Raw genomic sequence first — 18,109 nt, forward strand, 5'->3', positions numbered from 1 at the left:
TTGAAGTGAAATGAAGCACTGTTTAGTGAAAAAAAAAGCTGAGTGTCACGGTGGCTTTGCATGTTGAAATACTAACAAACAGAATAAACTGAGAATAGCTTCCAGTCGAAAAGTTCATCAATGGATTGATTAATTTTCCTTTTAGTATATCTATAATTACCACTATTGAGAGTTTTATAGCTGGATGAAATAGCTATCAATGTTTACCCTTTGTTGCCCAGTGTCCAGTATATTTGACATTGAGAGAATAGGCACTAAATAGGTATGGGAACAATTGTCCCAAGAAATAAGCATACCATAAATTTGCACGTCAATTCCACAAACAAAACTTTTCGTTTTCCTGTTATGCAATTGAACTGTATGTGTGTTTGTTTTATTTTTTGCTTCTTGTTGTAGCAGGGATTGGTTGTGTCGGGCATCGAACGCAGTTTCTTGACTCTGCTATAACATGGAGAAGGAAGCCCTGAAGGTTTTGAACAGGGGGGAGGAGGATGAGATGGTGAGTCAGGATTTGCATCCTCTCTTCTCTCTCGCGTGTCGGCTCTAGACGTTTGAATCGTGGTTAACAGGGATCGGTGGGATTGAGTGATGAATGATTAGTTCACGCCTGCTTGTCTCAGTGTGTGTTTGTGAGTCCTTTTTTTGTTTTCATTGATCTGTAACAAGTTCCAATTTTTTTCTTGCAGGACGTGTCGGGGTACAGGCTGTGCCACTGGAAGCTGGCGATCGTTGGCATGGGGGTGGTCCTGACAGGGGGGTTCCTGTTGCTGCTCCTCTACTGGATGCCTGAGTGGTGTGTGAAAGCCACCTGTACCAGAACTACCGTTCGAGAGGCTGAAGTGGTGCTGCTGAGATCTACGGTACGTGTTATACTGACTCTGCCCTGGTCATGCGCGCTTTGCACAGAACGTCTTGATTTCAGAAGATTGTTTGATTCACACATGCAAAAGTAACCCTGTCATTCATTTAAAGATAACCGTTTTTGTTTGGTCTCAGTGGGTTGTCATGGAGTTGACATGAGGTTTGGTATTTGTCACATTTTCCTTGTGAATGTCTGATTAAAGGGATCTTCTGTAGAATGTGAAAGTGTCGTTTCCTCTCCTGTTCCCATGCATGTGCCTCAGTCAAAAATCTTGTTGATCACTGGAATGAGATTAACAGTAAGCATTCAATGGATAATTGGGCATCCCTTGTAGATCATTTGAAATTTAACGAATGCAGAGCCTTTAATTATGGGGTGCCATGTGTAAAAAAAAAAAAAATGCTAATCTGGCAATATGCAAATTGAAGCATTACAAGAGCCAATCAAATTGTGTGAAAGCACAAAGCGAGAGGAGCTCATTTGCATACAAACTCCAGATTTAGTTGGCTAGTTTAATATTTAGCTAAATGTTAAATCTTGTAACTAGATTTATAAATTATGTCTGAATGCACACAAATATATACATTTATAAATCTGGGGAAAAAATACAAGCTTTAAGTTAAATCTGGAAAAAGACATGTTAAAATATTAATGCTTTTTTTTTTTTACACATGGCACCCCATATTTAATAGGGCATAATGGGCATACATTTTTGTTATAAATAAATAATTTGGAATGTATTTATTGGACAAACTTAGAGTTAGTAGTGGGGTTCCGAAAAATGTAGCGTGTTACGATGTTACAGCTGTTTAAATAACATTATTTTTCTTTTTATTGTTAACACGCTGTCAAAATTTTACACATTAAAGTCTGTTTCAAAGATCTTTTCAAAATGTTTGCTCTAATATACTGAGGTTTGAGATCTGTCCTGTAAATCACAGTTTGAAAAAATAAAAAACAAACAAACAAGTGCTCTGTCTTCTCTATGCTGTAGCACATCATGGATCGTTATTGCTGTGTTACTTGTTTGACAATGTGGGCAATAATCCCGACACTATCAGTGCACTAGAGCAGACATGATGAAAAGTTGAAAAGGACTTAAAAGTTCTAAGTGTAAAAAGTTGTGAGGATGTTAACAATGAAAAGAGAAATTACACGTACGTTATTTAAACAGTTGTAACACTTGGGGATGTGTAACACTGTATTTTATGAACCCTGCTACTTACTCTAAGTGTCACAAGTTGTTTAAAAAAAAAAAGAAAAACTCTCTATCGTGTATATTAAAATGTGAAATGCTAATTTCTTAAAACAGATTTTGGCAATTTCAACCAGCCTGCTGATAAGTGGAAGCGTCACAAATTTTCCATGTCCAAATCATTTTTTTATTTTATATTTTTTTTAGGATGAATTCAAGCGATGGTTTAGAGCAAAGGTTTATGTTATGCTGGCTCCTGGAAAGAACCCTTTCGACTGTCCGGATTCCAGAACTGTAAAGAACAGCTACACAGCTCACCCCACTGAGAACCAGACAGAGGACTGCGAGAGAAAGTATTCAGAATACCAGCCCGTGCAGGTGTGTGTGTGTGTGTATATATATATATATATATATCCATGCAGGTGTGTGTGTGTGTGTCTATATATATATATATATAAATATAAAACACAACAAATCGAAGGGACTTTTTTGGTTATCAAAGGTTAAGGACACATAATCCTCTCATAACCTGACTCAGTTTAAAATATATATATATATATATATATATATATATATATATATATATATATATATAAAATACTTTTTTTTTTATCTTATATAATCTCTTAAAGGCTTCGTCATCAAAACCTGTAATTCGTTGCGATTTGTTTTTTGTGAGCAACCCCCCATCACAATAGCTTCCAAACGTCCTTATCTGAGCTAGAGAGTCGCCTGGGAGCGAGGATTGTTTAACAGAACCGTACACACGCTGACTCAATAAAACGATAAAGAGGCACCATAGAACTGGCAACCAGGAAAATAAATAAAAAAATACCTGAGCCATTAACACAAACCTTAGGACTGAGCTATTCATTTTGAAATGATGATGTGACCATTCCATGCCCTCCCTCAGACAAGCTTGAGTGATTTATATATATATTACATATATTTAAGAGTGGTTTCTGATATAGGAGGGCGTTTCCTCTGGGCGTGGGGCTGCTAGTGGACTGTAGGTCAGAGGTTGTGAGTTGCATTCCCCTGATAGTTTTCCAGTAGATAAGACCTCCCTTGTGTGGTATAAATCAAACCTTTGTCTGGTACGAGACCCTGAATGTGGGTGTGTGTTTTTTTTTTTTTTTTAATATGCACTGCATTGAAGCTTGCTTTCTAGTTCTGTGCAAGATGCTCTTTCATGCCTTTCGTATTTATAGCATCTTAACAGCATTTTAATTGGAATGTTTTCTCTTTCAGATTCGTTATTTCACCCTCCACAGCACGAAGTACTGCTGGAATGATGTGATCCAGAATTTTGAAGTATTAAAGTAAGACCAATTTTGCCTTCATTCCCAAATTGTTTTGTTTCATTTTACCCAAGCAGCCAGAATGTGCTTCACCCCCCCCCCCCCCCCCAAACTGTAAGTTCAACCCCCCCATACCCCCATGCCCTCCAGTGACTGCTTTCTAAAGTCTAAACATGTGTATTTCTATGCAGGATGCATATTAACTGAATTAGTTGAAATGCATTTAGCTCATCTGAATAGCCAGCAACCCACAGGACATTTTTAACCCTCACGGTATTTTTACAAATGTGATTCACCTCATAGACAACAGACTACAGCTCCAGCACAGTACATTTTGTTACAACATTCTCTTACCATTCTCTTACCATTCTCTGTTGTTGTTGATCAGTATTAATCAGACACACTAACTGTTCCATCGGATTTTCACATTCACTGAAATGCACTGTTGCCACAGAGGGGCAGAAAATACATTTTGCACATTCTCCTTGTCAGGATAAGGATTTACTGTGTCAGGATAAGGATTTGCTGGCTGGAATAGTTAGTAAGCATTTTAAATAAGGATCTTAGCAGTGATAGCAATAGTAGAGAGCACACACAACAGGATATTAAACAGGTAAGAAATTCAGTATATCTAAATCTAGTGTTTTACAAAGTCTCTCTCTCTCTCTCTCTCTCTCTCTCTCTCCAGGGGACTGGAGGATCTGGGAGTCAAGTGTTCTTCTGTTCATGATGAACACAGCAAAGGACTGACAAAAGATGAGCAGGATTACAGGTAGTGCGGTTTGTTAAGTTCCTGCCTGTAATAAGCAGATCTGATGTCGGATATGAAGTGAATGTCTATAGGTGTCGCGAAGACATTTTCAGATGAGGTTCTCACGGGCCGGACATCCTTTTTTTTATTTGTGCTTTTACTGACTTTATGCTTTAATGAATGTGTTGTTTTGAATGTTACAGGAGGCTGTTTTTCGGAGAGAATGAAATTGCTGTGAAAGTGCCTTCGGTTTTTAAACTGCTAATTAAAGAGGTATGAGATGTCTTTCTGTTTTCAAACATATGGGATATGCTGTATACAAATATATTGTGCTTTTATAGTCTTCAAAAGAAACTCCTATGTGTGCAAAGTCAAGTGGTGTGCCTGTTATCTTGGTATAGTCCCTATAGAAAGTAATCATAACGTGAGTGCCATTAGCGCTCAACCACAGTTGTGTTTATTAATCCGCTTGGCTGTTCATCCCCTGTCTAGGTCCTGAACCCTTTCTACATCTTCCAGCTTTTCAGTGTTATTCTGTGGAGCACTGACGAATATTACTACTATGCCCTGGCCATTGTCATCATGTCAGTCATATCGATAGCCACCTCTTTGTACACTATCAGAAAGGTAAGAGGAGGCGGCCACCGGCTCGCTGCACCCATTCACGGCTGACATCTCTCTGTATATACACGTGCTTGAAGTGTGCTTTGAGGCTGTGTTTTCAAAGGAATTGCAACGGCAGTCGGGTTTCTGTTATATGCTGTAGTTCACGCTCTTGCACAAGGAGAGTTATACATTGTAGATTTCCAAACTAGACAGGACTCGTTATCTATACAATTAGGATGCACCCCTGCGACCTGCGGAATTAACATTTTGTCTGGCGTCTCGTTATTTTCAGCAATACGTGATGCTGCATGACATGGTGGTGACTCACAGTATTGTCAGAGTCTCCGTGTGCAGAGCCAATAATGGTAGGTGAAGCCCTGCAGTGTGTGATTATGTGTTAGATACAGCAGCATATTAGCAGGCTATAGATTTTTCTTTTCCTTCTTGGAAGACTTCAAAGGCATATTTTAAAAATACGCATTGACTGGGAAACAATTACCGGTATTTAGTATTCTATAAAACAGGAAATGTGAAGTTTATAAACACAAAAACATTTCTCTTCATAAGGCTTACATGTTGTATATGAACTCAGTGTAGTAATTATGCCGCTAAATCTGCAGCTTGTATATTTAGCTGATTTTTGAGGAGGAGAACAGATCTGGGTGTGTTTTAAATCCCAACAAAGCCCTCTGAAGTCGAGTGTATTCAGGTGTTGTGTGCTGGAATTACTGAGGTTAGTGCAATGCAGATGTGCTCCACTGAATTTATAGTACCCAATGACAATACAGCCCTCTAGTGGTATCTTAACCACAATGCAGTTTCTGGTTCTGGATCAGTAATACTATAGCATACAGTTGATTTATGTTACCTTGTGAGGCTTCCTTAGATGCCACGGTGGGTTAATGCACTAGACTCTTACCTCTCAAGATTATGATTCACAGATATTTTAGGTCCTGGTGGAGAATAGATCCCATTGTAAAACCTTCACGCTATTTTTCACTTGCAAACTATATATGCAAACGTTTCCTTGTTCTTTTGCGTTTCCAGTGTTAGAGGAGGCCATGTCCACAGAGCTGGTCCCTGGTGACATCATGGTGATTCCAGCCAATGGGACCATCATGCCCTGTGACGCGGTTCTGGTCAGCGGCACTTGTATAGTCAATGAGAGCTCGCTGACAGGTAAGTGAGCCGGCCTCTTCCCACAAACTGTCCTGCGAATGGATTCATACTTCCTGCCATACTAACAAAGAAATATTGGATGCCCATGTGCGTACAGTACTAACATGTCTAGCAGTGGAATGAAAATCCATGTAGTGTAATAGTTGTTTGTTTTTCACACAGGTGAAAGCGTTCCCGTCACAAAGACCAACCTGCCGAATCCCAGCACGAAGGGAACGGAGGAGGACGAGATCTACAGTTCAGAGCTGCACAAGCGACATACTCTCTTCTGCGGGACCAACGTCATTCAGACGCGCTTTTATTCTGGGGAGCTTGTCAAAGCAGTGGTGGTCAGAACTGGTAAGAGCTGCATAAATGCACGCTAGTGGGATGAAGAAGAAACCACGTAAGATCTGGAAACAGGCTCTCCTTTCCAGCATTCCCCTGTGTACATAGTTTAACTTTCCAGCATATGAAACAAAATGTGTGTTTTAACAAAGTGTGAAACAAAATGTGCTGCATTAGGGCAGCATGACTTTTCAGAGAATGCTTTATTGTTAAATAGACAGTGGATTTAAAAAACAAAATCCTGCCCCTTCAGACAATACATCTGTGATGAAACATCTCTTCTTAAAATTAAATAAATAAATATATTTTAAAAGGTTTATCTATTCTGTTAGGCTTCAACACTTCAAAAGGACAGCTGGTGCGATCCATCCTGTACCCGAAACCGACTGATTTTAAACTGTACCGTGATGCCTACATCTTTATGCTGTGTCTTTTTGCGGTGGCTGGGATCGGCTTTATCTACACGGTTATCAACAGCATCATGAACAAGGTATGATACAGTATCTCGGAGCAGTGCGCTGCAGTTCATAGATATCAGCTACAGATATCAGATTAACTGTGCCCCCCACCAGGTGCCAGCCCCCACCATCATCATCGAGTCCCTGGACATTATCACCATCACTGTGCCCCCCGCACTGCCTGCTGCCCTGACTGCAGGGATCGTTTACGCACAGCGCCGTCTCAAACGCATCGGGATCTTCTGCATCAGCCCCCAGAGGATCAACATCTGCGGGCAGCTTAATCTCTTCTGCTTTGACAAGGTTAGGGAAAGGAGTGCTGTCTCTGTATCTATATATCCATTAATAACAGCAGGACAGGCTCCTGAATCTGTATCGTTTGTTTTGTTTGTTCAAACAGACTGGAACGCTTACCGAAGATGGTCTAGACCTCTGGGGCATCCAAAGGGTGGAAAATAGCAGGTAGAGACTTTTTAAACAGGCATGGCTGTATTCAGAATTACCATTTATACACTGCTAAAAAAAAAGGAATGGAGCAGCAGGGTTTAAATATACAAACAGTGTAGCCTGTTGACATACCTCAACTGTGAAATACGCTGAACTCCTGGCCAGTTCTCCCTTCCTTGGCTCAGGAGTATAGAGAAAAGGGGAGCAGAGGTAGACACCACTTTGTCCCAAATATAAATAACTTAATCTTCTACTGTTTATCACGAACCCTAATGTTGTATTTAATGAGCTATGCCCTGTATTTCACTGTATTTAATGTACTGTGCATTGCTCCTCACTATCTTGTAAAGTGCTTTGGGGGATGGTGGTCCACTATGAAAAGTGCTATATAAAATAAAGGTTGATTGATTGATATTGATACTATATAAAAGGGCCCTCAGGGCTGTCTTGCTCTTTGGAACCGTGGCTGATTTCCGGTCTTGTTTTGTATGTTTTTTTCCCCCCAGTTTTCTTCTTTCAGAAACACATGCCTGTAAGGAAGACCTGGTAAAATCTCAGTTTGTGGCCTGCATGGCAACGTGTCACTCTCTCACCAAGATCGAAGGAGAGCTTTCGGGGGATCCGCTTGATCTCAAAATGTTTGCGGCGACTGGTTGGGTGAGCTGCCCTGTTTATTTACACAGTTCACAGCTGCTCCAGTCTCCTCTGTACTGCACCACCAATACTGTGACGCCACTGGCAGTGGGACTGAATCTTTTCTGCTGTACTTTGTGTTCAGATTCTGGAAGAAGCAACAGAGGAGGAGACGGCACTGCACAACCACATAATGCCCACGGTGGTTAAACCACCCAAGCAGCTCCTTCCTGAAGCAGAGGCCTCTGCCGATCAGGATGTGGTACGTCTAGCACACACCTGGCACCCAGCCACTTTACCAGTGCAGTACTCAATTCCGTATTTGAAGTGTCTGGAGGCTACTTGCTGGTTTAATTTTAACAGCTTCCTTAGTCATTACAGAACTGAACCCCCACTTCAATTTGCTATCTTTCTGTATTTGCTGGTTAGCTGGTGAATGAGATGCCCTTGTGTTCTCCCACAGCCCTCCTATGAGATGGGGATTGTGCGTCAGTTCCCCTTCTCCTCGGCACTACAGAGGATGAGTGTGGTTACGCGGCTTCTCGGGGAGAAGTACATGGATGTCTACCAGAAGGGGGCGCCAGAGGTAGTTGCTAGCCTTTGTAAACAGGAAACAGGTCAGGGTTTGTTTTTGTTCTCTTCAATTGCATATGCAACGCAACGCATGCCCCTCCCCCTCCTTCCTCAGAGAGATTCATGCATATATATTGTTTAGCAAGTAATACAGTTTTTTTTTGTATTATATTTGCAGAAAATTATCCTGAATGCATGAATACCAAAGCTGTACTTTATTGCAAACTACAATACATTTAGTTACACAAATAAATGTCTAGCTTTCAACATTCACTACATTTTGCATGCATTATTGTTGTCTTGAATTGAAATTAGCAGTAAACAGCTGTTTCAATACAATCATTCTATTTAGTAGGCGAATGTTAACATCAATAAATAAAGAGCGCTTTTTTGTTTTTTTTTAAACTTGTAGTGCCCCACAATTTCTCAGAGGTTTTGGAAGGGTACACCAAGCAGGGATTCCGAGTCATTGCCGTGGCCCATCGGAAACTCGAGTCAAAACTCTCGTGGCACAAAGTGCAGAACATCAGCAGGTACCCTTCAGCACCGTTCCTGCAGGGTGATCGAGCTCACTTCTAATCTGCAACCTGGAACACATATTAGATTGCAAATGGGTTTAAAAGCCCTCTTTTCTACCATTTTTAATGGCTGTGTAGAATTCCCTTTGTTTTGATTCTCTCGCAAATATAAGCTTCAGACGGTTCCAGTAGTTGCTGGGAATGGGAATGGGAATGGGGAAAATTCAGGCAGTTCAGACTGCGCCCGTTTCCTGAGGTTCGGATTTAGAGAGAGTCCTTTTATTTCCTGCTCTTGCAGAGACACCATCGAGAGTAACATGCAGTTCCTTGGCCTGATCATTATGCAGAACAAACTGAAAGCGGAGACTCCTGGAGTTCTGGCAGACCTGCGAAGGGCCAGCATTCGCACTGTCATGGTCACAGGTGGGGGAGGAGGCGTGCTTACCTTTTACACCTCAAGAAATAAGGAATTTAATTCTGACACCTCACATTGCAGAATTAAGATTTTAGAAAACAAAACTGCAGTGAGTTTCATGGTCTTACCCGGACTGCATGTTTTTTTTTTCACAGGAGATAACATGTTGACAGCTATCTCAGTGGCTCGGGACTGTGGAATGATTCTTCCTCAAGACAGAATAATAATAGCCGATGCTCTACCCCCTAAAAACGGGCAGACTGCTTTGATTAATTGGCACTATGCTGATAACCCACCCAAGCATGCCAGCATGACAGGTTCAAACCCAGAGGTAGGTGGCGTCTGCTGGTGAACACAACAAAATTATTTTGTTTTTACATCCAAGTAGGCAATGGTTATAATAACCAAGAGTGTATATAAATGCAGATACTGCTGCTTCCTACCTTTGTCCTCTGTCCGCCACCTGAGAATCGAAACAAACCAGGCAGTCAACAAAGTGTGCATTCTGATAAAGTAGAGTGCACAGAAGATTAAACTGTGGAAGAATGTAGTAAGCATATACCCAGGAATAATATTTTAGTAGAAAAGTTAACATGGTTGTGGTATACTGTAGTTTAAACACTTTGTAGCCCAGAATATATATATATATATATATATATATATATATATATATATATATATATATATATAAACCAAAAAGTGAATAACAGCTAACTAATAAATGCTGTGTTGGCAGTAACCATTTAGTTTGGCTCAAGTATTGAAATGTGAACAGACAATATATTGCTGGCTTTGTTTGTGTTTGCTCCCTGTTTTGTACAAGGCTTTACAAGACCAGTGATGTCCTGGGCTCTGTTGGGTTATAGTACCACACCTCTGATAGTTCTTATCAACACGGTTATAATCGCTGCACAATGTGCCATTGCTCTGCTGTGGTGGCTGTAAAGCTCATATCCGCTTGCTTTCAGGAAGTTCAGATCAGGCTGGAAGAGGAGAGCTCAGGGGCTGCATTGCACAGCATGGAGCACTTTCACTTTGCAATGAGTGGGCAGTCCTTCGCTGTCATAGCAGAGCACTTCCAGGAGCTGCTCCAGAAGGTGTGTGTAGATAGTGGTGGTGGTTCATGTTTTTTAAAAAAAGTCAAAATTACCTCAACCACAATCTCTTGTAATGTTTTTTGGTATCACATGCTTTTAAGGTTGATTAGTTTTGCTGTAAAAATGCTATTGATATGGTGGACACAAAGTGAACAAACTAACACTGCTCGTTTGAGCACATTGTACTGTCAAAAGGAATAATCACTCATGGTTTTGTTTCTCTCCCTATAGCTAGTACTGCATGGCACCGTGTTTGCTAGAATGGCTCCCGATCAGAAGACACAACTGGTGGAAGTATTACAGAGTGTAGAGTGAGTACGCAGACTGCATTTCCTATGTGTTTGTCACACTTGAGAACTGGACTTGTATCTGGAAAACCAGCTCTTATACAGTTCATTCTTTAGCATGCTATTGGGAGGATCGGAATCTGGGAATACAGTATGATGATGAGCCCTCTCCTGTTTATAGATATATGTAACACATCCATTTTTACCTATATGTAGAGAACCATTGATTACATTTGTTTGATGAAAGATGCCTCTGTAACAAAGCTTGATGTCAGCGTTCTGAACGCTATCGTACAATATTGGCTATCAAGCTTTCACGTAAGTTTCGCGATTTTAGATACAGCTAGCAAATGTTGGCTGATTGGCTTTGCTGCTTTTAATATAGTGCTCTTTTTGTTTTCCAGTTACTTTGTTGGCATGTGTGGCGACGGTGCAAATGACTGTGGTGTAAGTAGGCTTTTATTTTGTGTAGCATGAACAGTAATTTCCACTTGTGTGGAAGTGGGTGATGCTAAGGCACTTGGAGGTCAAGTGGTTATAACAAGCATTGGATTATGTTTGCTATTCCCCATGTTGTCTGTATCGCAGCATCATAATTTATAATAATTACACATCATGGGCATAAATCAGCTGGCCAACACATTTCACATTTACCCTGCTAAAAGTAATTCCCTACTTTACTTACCCAAGAGGCCAAGTTTCAGTTGCTTCAACTATTTCACTACTTGTCCCTCTTAATCTTACTGATAATTTTCAACAGCACAAGGAAGCTAATCTCACTTTCACATGTGCACGTCTGACTGCTTGTCAAAGACAACAGCTGTAAAGACAGATGTGATACGGGGACAGTGCTGTGGTGGGTGGGTCATGTTATTAAGAGTGTACCCTTTATTGACCAGGCGTTAAAGAGAGCACACAGCGGCATCTCCCTATCCGAGCTCGAGGCCTCCGTGGCATCCCCGTTCACATCCCGAACTCCCAACATCTCCTGTGTGCCGAGCCTGATCAGGTAGTAAAGAAAATAGGTTCAATAATGCAGTCTGATAACGATGAAATTCAACTACAGGGCAGCACTCTATGTGTATGGTTGGTCTGTGGTGCTCTTAGAAAGTACTGTTCACAGTTTATTCTTTTCTCCAGGATCCTCTGTTTTACATTTCACGTCAGGCTTAAGCTGTGAATATAGTACAGTGCATGAACCACACAATTACCAACTCCTTTTCATAAGAGAATGTGTCTGTTACATTTGGAACTAGCAGCGTTTAAACTTGAGTTGAAAAGGTAAAAGCTCAGAAACTAACTAGACAGAACTACAATGTTTTGGCATTTTTGTGCTGTCGGTAACCAGTAAGTGGCAGTGCTGGCAAACAGTATTGCATTTCTGTACTTTTTAGGAGATGTTCGGCACAAGAAAGGGTGTGTGATAATTGCTTAACTGACCATGATTTTAATGGGTTGCCCTTTTTTTTCAATTTCTGTGAATCCTGTTGCAGAGAAGGCCGTGCAGCATTAATTACCTCCTTCTGCGTGTTCAAGTTTATGGCTTTGTACAGCATCATCCAATATCTCAGTGTCATCCTTCTTTACTGGGTGAGTGCAAGCACTCAATCTACTCTTTCAAAACCACTTGTTTTACAATCTTTAACCCTTACACAGTGCGTGCCTAGAACAGCTTTTACATCAGTCTTTAAATCTGTGGTGCCTGGAACAGCTTTGACATCAGTCTTTGCATCTGTGTTTCTCTGATGAAGGCAGATACAAATTAATCAACTTAGGCTGTTATTTGCATATATTAAAATCTGTTTCAATATGTTCGCTGGCTTTTTGTTTAGATCCTGAGCAATCTTGGGGATTTCCAGTTCCTCTTCATTGATATAGCCATCATCTTCGTCATTGTATTTACAAGTGAGTACAAAAGAAAACACCTCATTTTTATGTGTGTTTTGTCGATAGTTTCCCATTTCCTTCTCTGCTTTGGACAGGTCCTAGTAGTGGTTACGTGCTGGTGGAGACAGCTCTGTATCAACCCATACTACCCATACAGCCTCTGCCTGTCAGAGACCACTCTTGTTGAGCAGCATGTATGCAGAGCTGATTGGAATCTCCTGGCCTCCTTCAGACGCCCTCTCCCCCCTCTCCCTTCCTCCCAGCATCGGTGGTTAAATACATCACCACATACATATTCATATTCATTGGTTCACAATCTCCTTTAATATGCAACAGGTGTTTTTTTTCATGTTTTTGGAAATGTAAGACCGTTTACTTTTAAAACTGAAGAGAAAATCTACCATTGGTACACTGAAATCTCTTTGTGATGCATACTGAAAAATCTCTGTGTGATGTACACTGATGTATTCTGAATTTCTAGTCTGTGGGTGCTAGAAAAAAAGAAATATTTAAGAGCTTTAAAATAATCGTTTGTGGCTGTAGTTTAGACCAATAATGCACATTTTCTTATACATTTCTTATCATCAGCTGTGGCCAAAAAAATTGGCATCATCCAGAGCTTTAGGATTCACACAATTAAAACATTATGTAATTAAAGAAACTACTAAAAATTCTATGGCAAAAGTTTTTCGTTTGACTTTATGAAGCTAAAGTAGTTCATTCTATAGGGTGATGCACCACTTTTAGCCACAGCTGTATTTTGCCTGCTCGCTCTCTTGCAGTTTCTGCTGCAGTCCGTTGAGATGGTTGGTTTCTGACCCCTTTATTTGCCTGCTATTGAACATGAAGTATTCTAATGATGTCTCTGTTTCAACGCAGTGAGTTTAAACCCTGCCTGGAAGGAGCTGGTCTCTGAGAGGCCTCTCTCTGGGCTCATTTCGGGGCCCCTGCTCTTTTCTGTCCTCACACAAATCCTTGTGTGCCTGGGTTTCCAAACACTGGCCTTCCTGTTGGTCAAGCATCAGTCCTGGTATCACAAGTGGACACCAAGTTCAGAGTAAGTTCAGTTTGTGTCAAGGTAAACGCTTCAGTATTGTAAACTCTTTAGCAGTAGTGAGTATGATTTGCACATCTGAAAGAAAGGGTTGTAATTATGTGCAGAGAGTGCTTTAGGGGTAAAGAAGGTAACTCCTTGAGTCTTTCACCATGGAACAGAAATAACTGAGCCATTTCTCATCTATTACAGTGCCTGCAGCCTGTCCAACTACTCACTCCATCAGAATGAGACGACGCACGATGAAAAGAACATCAGGAACTACGAGAACACAACGCTCTTCTTCATCTCATCATTCCAGTACCTCATTGTAGCCATCGTGTTCTCCAAGGGGAAACCGTTCAGGCAGCCTAGCTACAAAAACTGTAAGTGTTTATTCACCGGCCGCTGAACTGAGAAAACGCAGAGACGTGTGAGAATCCTTCCCTGATTAGTATGTTTTTTGGATTTGGAATGACATTAAAGAATTCTCGAGCTCACCACTGACCATAGGAAACTGATGAGAACATTTAGCTGAAATATTCGTTCGACCTCATAACTCATGATTAACATGAGTGATTACATTAAAAATGGATTAACCCTAGGTCACCATGCCAACTAAATTCTACAATTAGCTTTGGAGTATGATGATAATGATGATATTAACCCTTTGCGGTTCTATATCGGACCAGGTCTGACATTACAATTTTCCCTTTCCAGTCCGATGTCCGACATCATCAAAAAGACGTAAAGCACAGGTCTCTAGTTGTTTTTTCTCCTGAAAAAAAAACGAGAAAACCTTTCAGTGGCCAAGTGAGACAGATAGGAGCTGAATGAAACCAGAAAAAAAGGGTGTATCTCATAGCCCCATGGATTACAGAGATAACAGGGACATAACAAAGGAGATAACTGCTTCTGCATTCAGCACTCAAAGAATATCACAGACATTTGTAGAGCTTTTTGAGATGTTATAGTGATTTCCATTACATGAGAGTAGATGTTGAACTTCATGCTGATTCAACATCTACTCTCATGTAATGGATATCACTATAACATCACTATATCAGTATGCCATTCTATAAAGAGGTATGTGAAAAATACAGCGAACAAGGGGTGGGGCTTGGCTAGAGATACAGTACTTTTGCGATTCAGTGCCCTTTAAACCTGTTTTACTCTGAAAAAAAAAAAAATTAAACGTGCGTGTATAATAAACAGCGCGTGTGAAAATAAATTGGACCTGACAAGCCTGACAAGTGCTGAATAAATGGACTGCAAAGGGTTAATAATAATATCACTTGCTAATGATCTAGTAGTGAAGCAATAAAATCCAACCCTTTGCAAATTCTCTCTCTTAAAAATCCTGACCCTTGTTCTTTTTTTCTTTTCTTTGCAGTGCCATTTTTAATATCTTCATTTGCTCTCTGTGCCTTCATTCTCTGCATCATGTTGTATCCTGTAGAGGCCATTGATCAGTTTCTGGAGGTGAGTACGGTTGAACACAGAAACCCAGCCTTGATACATGCATTACTCATTTCATCAGGTTCACAAAGAGCTTGACCTGGACAGTGTCAGAGAATGAAGGGGTCTTTTATTTAACATCATGGAGTCAAAGAAACTACAAAATAAAATCGCAAAAGTCTACCAGAAGCCATAATAGTAGTACAGTATTTCACATTGGATTTTGAAATGTCACATTTTTCATTTTCAAGTATATGGTACACTACAAAGCAGTGTGTAATTCAATATGTTAAGTAACTTTTATTCAGCAGGTTTCATTGTAATTTATGAAGGTAAATTAGTTAATTCTATAGGGTGATGCAGAACGTTTGGCCAGGGCTGTAAGCATGTAAATGTGCCAAAGTGACCTTTGTCTAAGATGAAGCACTTGCCGTCCTTGTAATGGTAACTGGAATCCTTTTCCTTCACCTCTTTGTAGATTGTGTGTGTTCCATACCAGTGGAGAGTCACAATGCTCCTCATCATTGTAGTTAATGCTTTGGTATCTGTCCTGACAGAGGTAAGAAGAGCCAACACACGCAGGGTTACATACTGGTTGATGCTTTTCAGCAACCTTTTATTCTTTATTCAGAAGTGGTCATTTAGTTTTTTAATGAAGGAAATAATGGTCTGTAGTTAGGCAACTGGAGCACCACAGAAATTGTTGAAGATAAATAATTTGAATTAAGGTTGGAAATGTAGAACATAGAATGAAATAAGTCTTGTATTAATATAAGTATAGTTATTTCTAAAACATACTCCTTATATAAAAAGTCCCCTACCAAGCACATCAGTCATATTGATTAATTCAGGAGTTGTCCAGTCATTGCTGCTAACGTTAAACTTTATTTAATGTCATGAGTTTAGTTTTTTTGTAAGACGAATGCTTACTTTTGAATACTAAAAACTTACTTTTAACATGTGATGCACTGGCTTGGGAGTGATTTTGTGATATGAGGCTGGGATTGTCTTAACCATTTTGCAGGGAAACTGAACATCTGAGAGTGTGAACGGTATACATTGCAACAGCCCAATCCAGTTACTACAACAGCTCTATAGATACCAGTTCTAATATCTAAAAGGAAAACAAACAAACAAAAAAAACCTTGCTACTAAATTCAGTGCCCAGACACTCCCCACAAGTTCAGATGGCCTCTGCTGTCTTCTCTTTTACGAGGCCTGCACTGTTTTTTTTTTCTCCAAATGATTTGCATTGTTAATACTCTTTGTTAAATAATGTAACCGATCAGAATGAAGTGGCTGGTTTCACAGAACCCGAGTAGCACTAATACCGGGTGGCTGCTTGCTTTTAATGTGTAAAACCTGCTGTAAATTAATGATGCAATCAATCGCAGAGATTCCGTGCTCATAAAATCACAATAGATACATATTTTATAAATAAATTCATTCTGATTTTTTTTTTTTTTTTTTTACTAAATTTACTGTAAGAAACAAAAACAAATCTCATGTTTTTTTTTTTCGAATGGTAGTCCTTTCAATCCTTTCCTGCCCAATGCGATGTTTCATAGAACCTCTTCCTTGACATCATCTTGTGGAAGCTTGTGTTCAGCCGAGACAAGCAGGGGAGCTCTGGCACCACCTCTGCCATGCAGACACCACAGGTTGGGATCAGACGCTTTCATTTAATGTCGCTTTGACTTTTCACTGCTTTACCCTCCACTAACAGCACATGCTAATATGTGCATGCAAAATCATTACCTACCTGCTTGTTGTGGGATGTCCCTTTTCGTTTGGAGTGTGCGGATTTGGGCACTAACCGATTCAACCTATTGCATGCACCTTAAGTCTTCTGTATAGCTGTTTAACATTAGCTGCATACGTTTTTTAATATCTCTGTGTAAGGCTGCATATCAAGGGGTTGGTTATGGATGAGGGTCTAATGGAAAGTTGGTTTTGCAACTCCAGTACCTACGTTGTATGTCCTTTTATTCCATTTCAGGTACATTCAGCAGTAAGTATATGTAAAAACCTTTCTTTCAGAATCCTAAGGTTTGCTATTATATTCTTGGTTAAGAACCATATTGGATCTAGATTGATACTTTGAAATACTTACTAATTGCACAATAAACATGATTAAAAGCAATTGGACAGACACACAAAGTGAATCATCTTGTATATTTTCGTTGGCTGGCAGCCCATAATTGCCAGAGACTATTTCAGCAGACCAAGTACAAAGCCATTTTTAACTGCAGTTAGACAGCCTCGTTTAGGATGCCTGGGCTGGCAGAAAGGGTTCTGTCCAGCTAGCTCTCACGATGGGAGTTTCTTGGTAAAGATTGAAGTTTAGTCTGCAGATCGAACCAGCAGGAGGCAGGCAGCACACTTTGATATTATGACAAGGTTTGTTTTGCTGAAATGCACAGATGTGTAATGAAACAAAGAGAAAACTGATCTTATTTATAGGCAGCATGATATAGGAGGTTATGTGGTCAAGTGGTTAAAAAAAAAGGGCTTGTAACTAAGAGGTCCCTGGTTCAAATCCAAGCTCTCTCACTGTGTGACCCTGAGCAAGTCACTTAACCTCCTTGTGCACTGTCTTTCGCTGAGATGTTGCTATAAGTGACTCTGCAGCTGATGTATAGTTCACACACTGTTGGATAAAGGCATCTGCTAAACAATATTAATTATGCATTATGATCCATACATTTTAATTTGGGTATAACTGTACAGTGCATTTTAGTAGTGTTTTCTTTCTGTCTTCCTCAGGGGGGTATTGATCGGTGGGGGGAAAGGTTCTTGTCTTTTTTATACTGCCAAAAGAGAAGGGCACCCAAGGCCAAGTACATGAATCTAGCGCAGGAGTTGCTGGTGGACCCAGACTGGCCACCTAAACCCAAAACGACGACTGAAGCAAGGAAAGCCCCCAGCCCCGAAAATGTCTCTTAGTCTTTCCTCAAAGACATGGAAGGAAAGCTCCCCCAACCTAGAGCTATGGACAAACGTTTGGATCACCTGGAATTTTAGGATTGAGACGTATATAAAATGTTGATCTTTTATTTAACATCATGTAATCCAAAGAAAC

General features: G+C 40.3%; 1 protein-coding gene across 1 annotated transcript; it reads left to right on the forward strand.

Annotated features, from left to right (window-relative positions):
• The first annotated feature begins 413 nt into the window (after positions 1 to 413).
• Positions 414 to 18,109, forward strand: LOC121327335 (probable cation-transporting ATPase 13A3). The gene is made up of 31 exons (XM_041271296.1): positions 414 to 499; positions 687 to 860; positions 2,265 to 2,435; positions 3,309 to 3,379; positions 4,047 to 4,130; positions 4,313 to 4,382; positions 4,602 to 4,736; positions 5,008 to 5,080; positions 5,763 to 5,894; positions 6,057 to 6,233; positions 6,554 to 6,711; positions 6,794 to 6,982; positions 7,080 to 7,141; positions 7,633 to 7,783; positions 7,905 to 8,021; positions 8,223 to 8,376; positions 8,745 to 8,865; positions 9,149 to 9,273; positions 9,421 to 9,600; positions 10,238 to 10,362; positions 10,594 to 10,673; positions 11,054 to 11,096; positions 11,549 to 11,658; positions 12,143 to 12,239; positions 12,482 to 12,554; positions 13,416 to 13,593; positions 13,783 to 13,955; positions 14,963 to 15,051; positions 15,506 to 15,586; positions 16,557 to 16,688; positions 17,794 to 18,109. Exons 1-30 carry the CDS (start codon positions 449 to 451, stop codon positions 16,593 to 16,595), a joined length of 3,483 nt encoding a protein of 1,160 aa, XP_041127230.1. The 5' UTR covers positions 414 to 448; the 3' UTR covers positions 16,596 to 16,688; positions 17,794 to 18,109.

The sequence above is a fragment of the Polyodon spathula genome, chromosome 14 (genome assembly GCF_017654505.1).
Source record: "Polyodon spathula isolate WHYD16114869_AA chromosome 14, ASM1765450v1, whole genome shotgun sequence".
In the NCBI taxonomy this organism is placed as follows: domain Eukaryota; kingdom Metazoa; phylum Chordata; class Actinopteri; order Acipenseriformes; family Polyodontidae; genus Polyodon; species Polyodon spathula.

What these genes read in the sequence shown, in the direction of transcription:
- LOC121327335 (XM_041271296.1), top strand. Translation starts at nt 449, where the DNA reads ATGGAGAAGGAAGCCCTGAAGGTTTTGAACAGGGGGGAGGAGGATGAG. An exon ending in ATCTCTTCTGCTTTGACAAG is followed by an intron (nt 6,983 to 7,079) that starts GTTAGGGAAAGG and finishes TTGTTCAAACAG; the next exon opens with ACTGGAACGCTTACCGAAGA. An exon ending in GAAGTATTACAGAGTGTAGA is followed by an intron (nt 10,674 to 11,053) that starts GTGAGTACGCAG and finishes TTTGTTTTCCAG; the next exon opens with TTACTTTGTTGGCATGTGTG.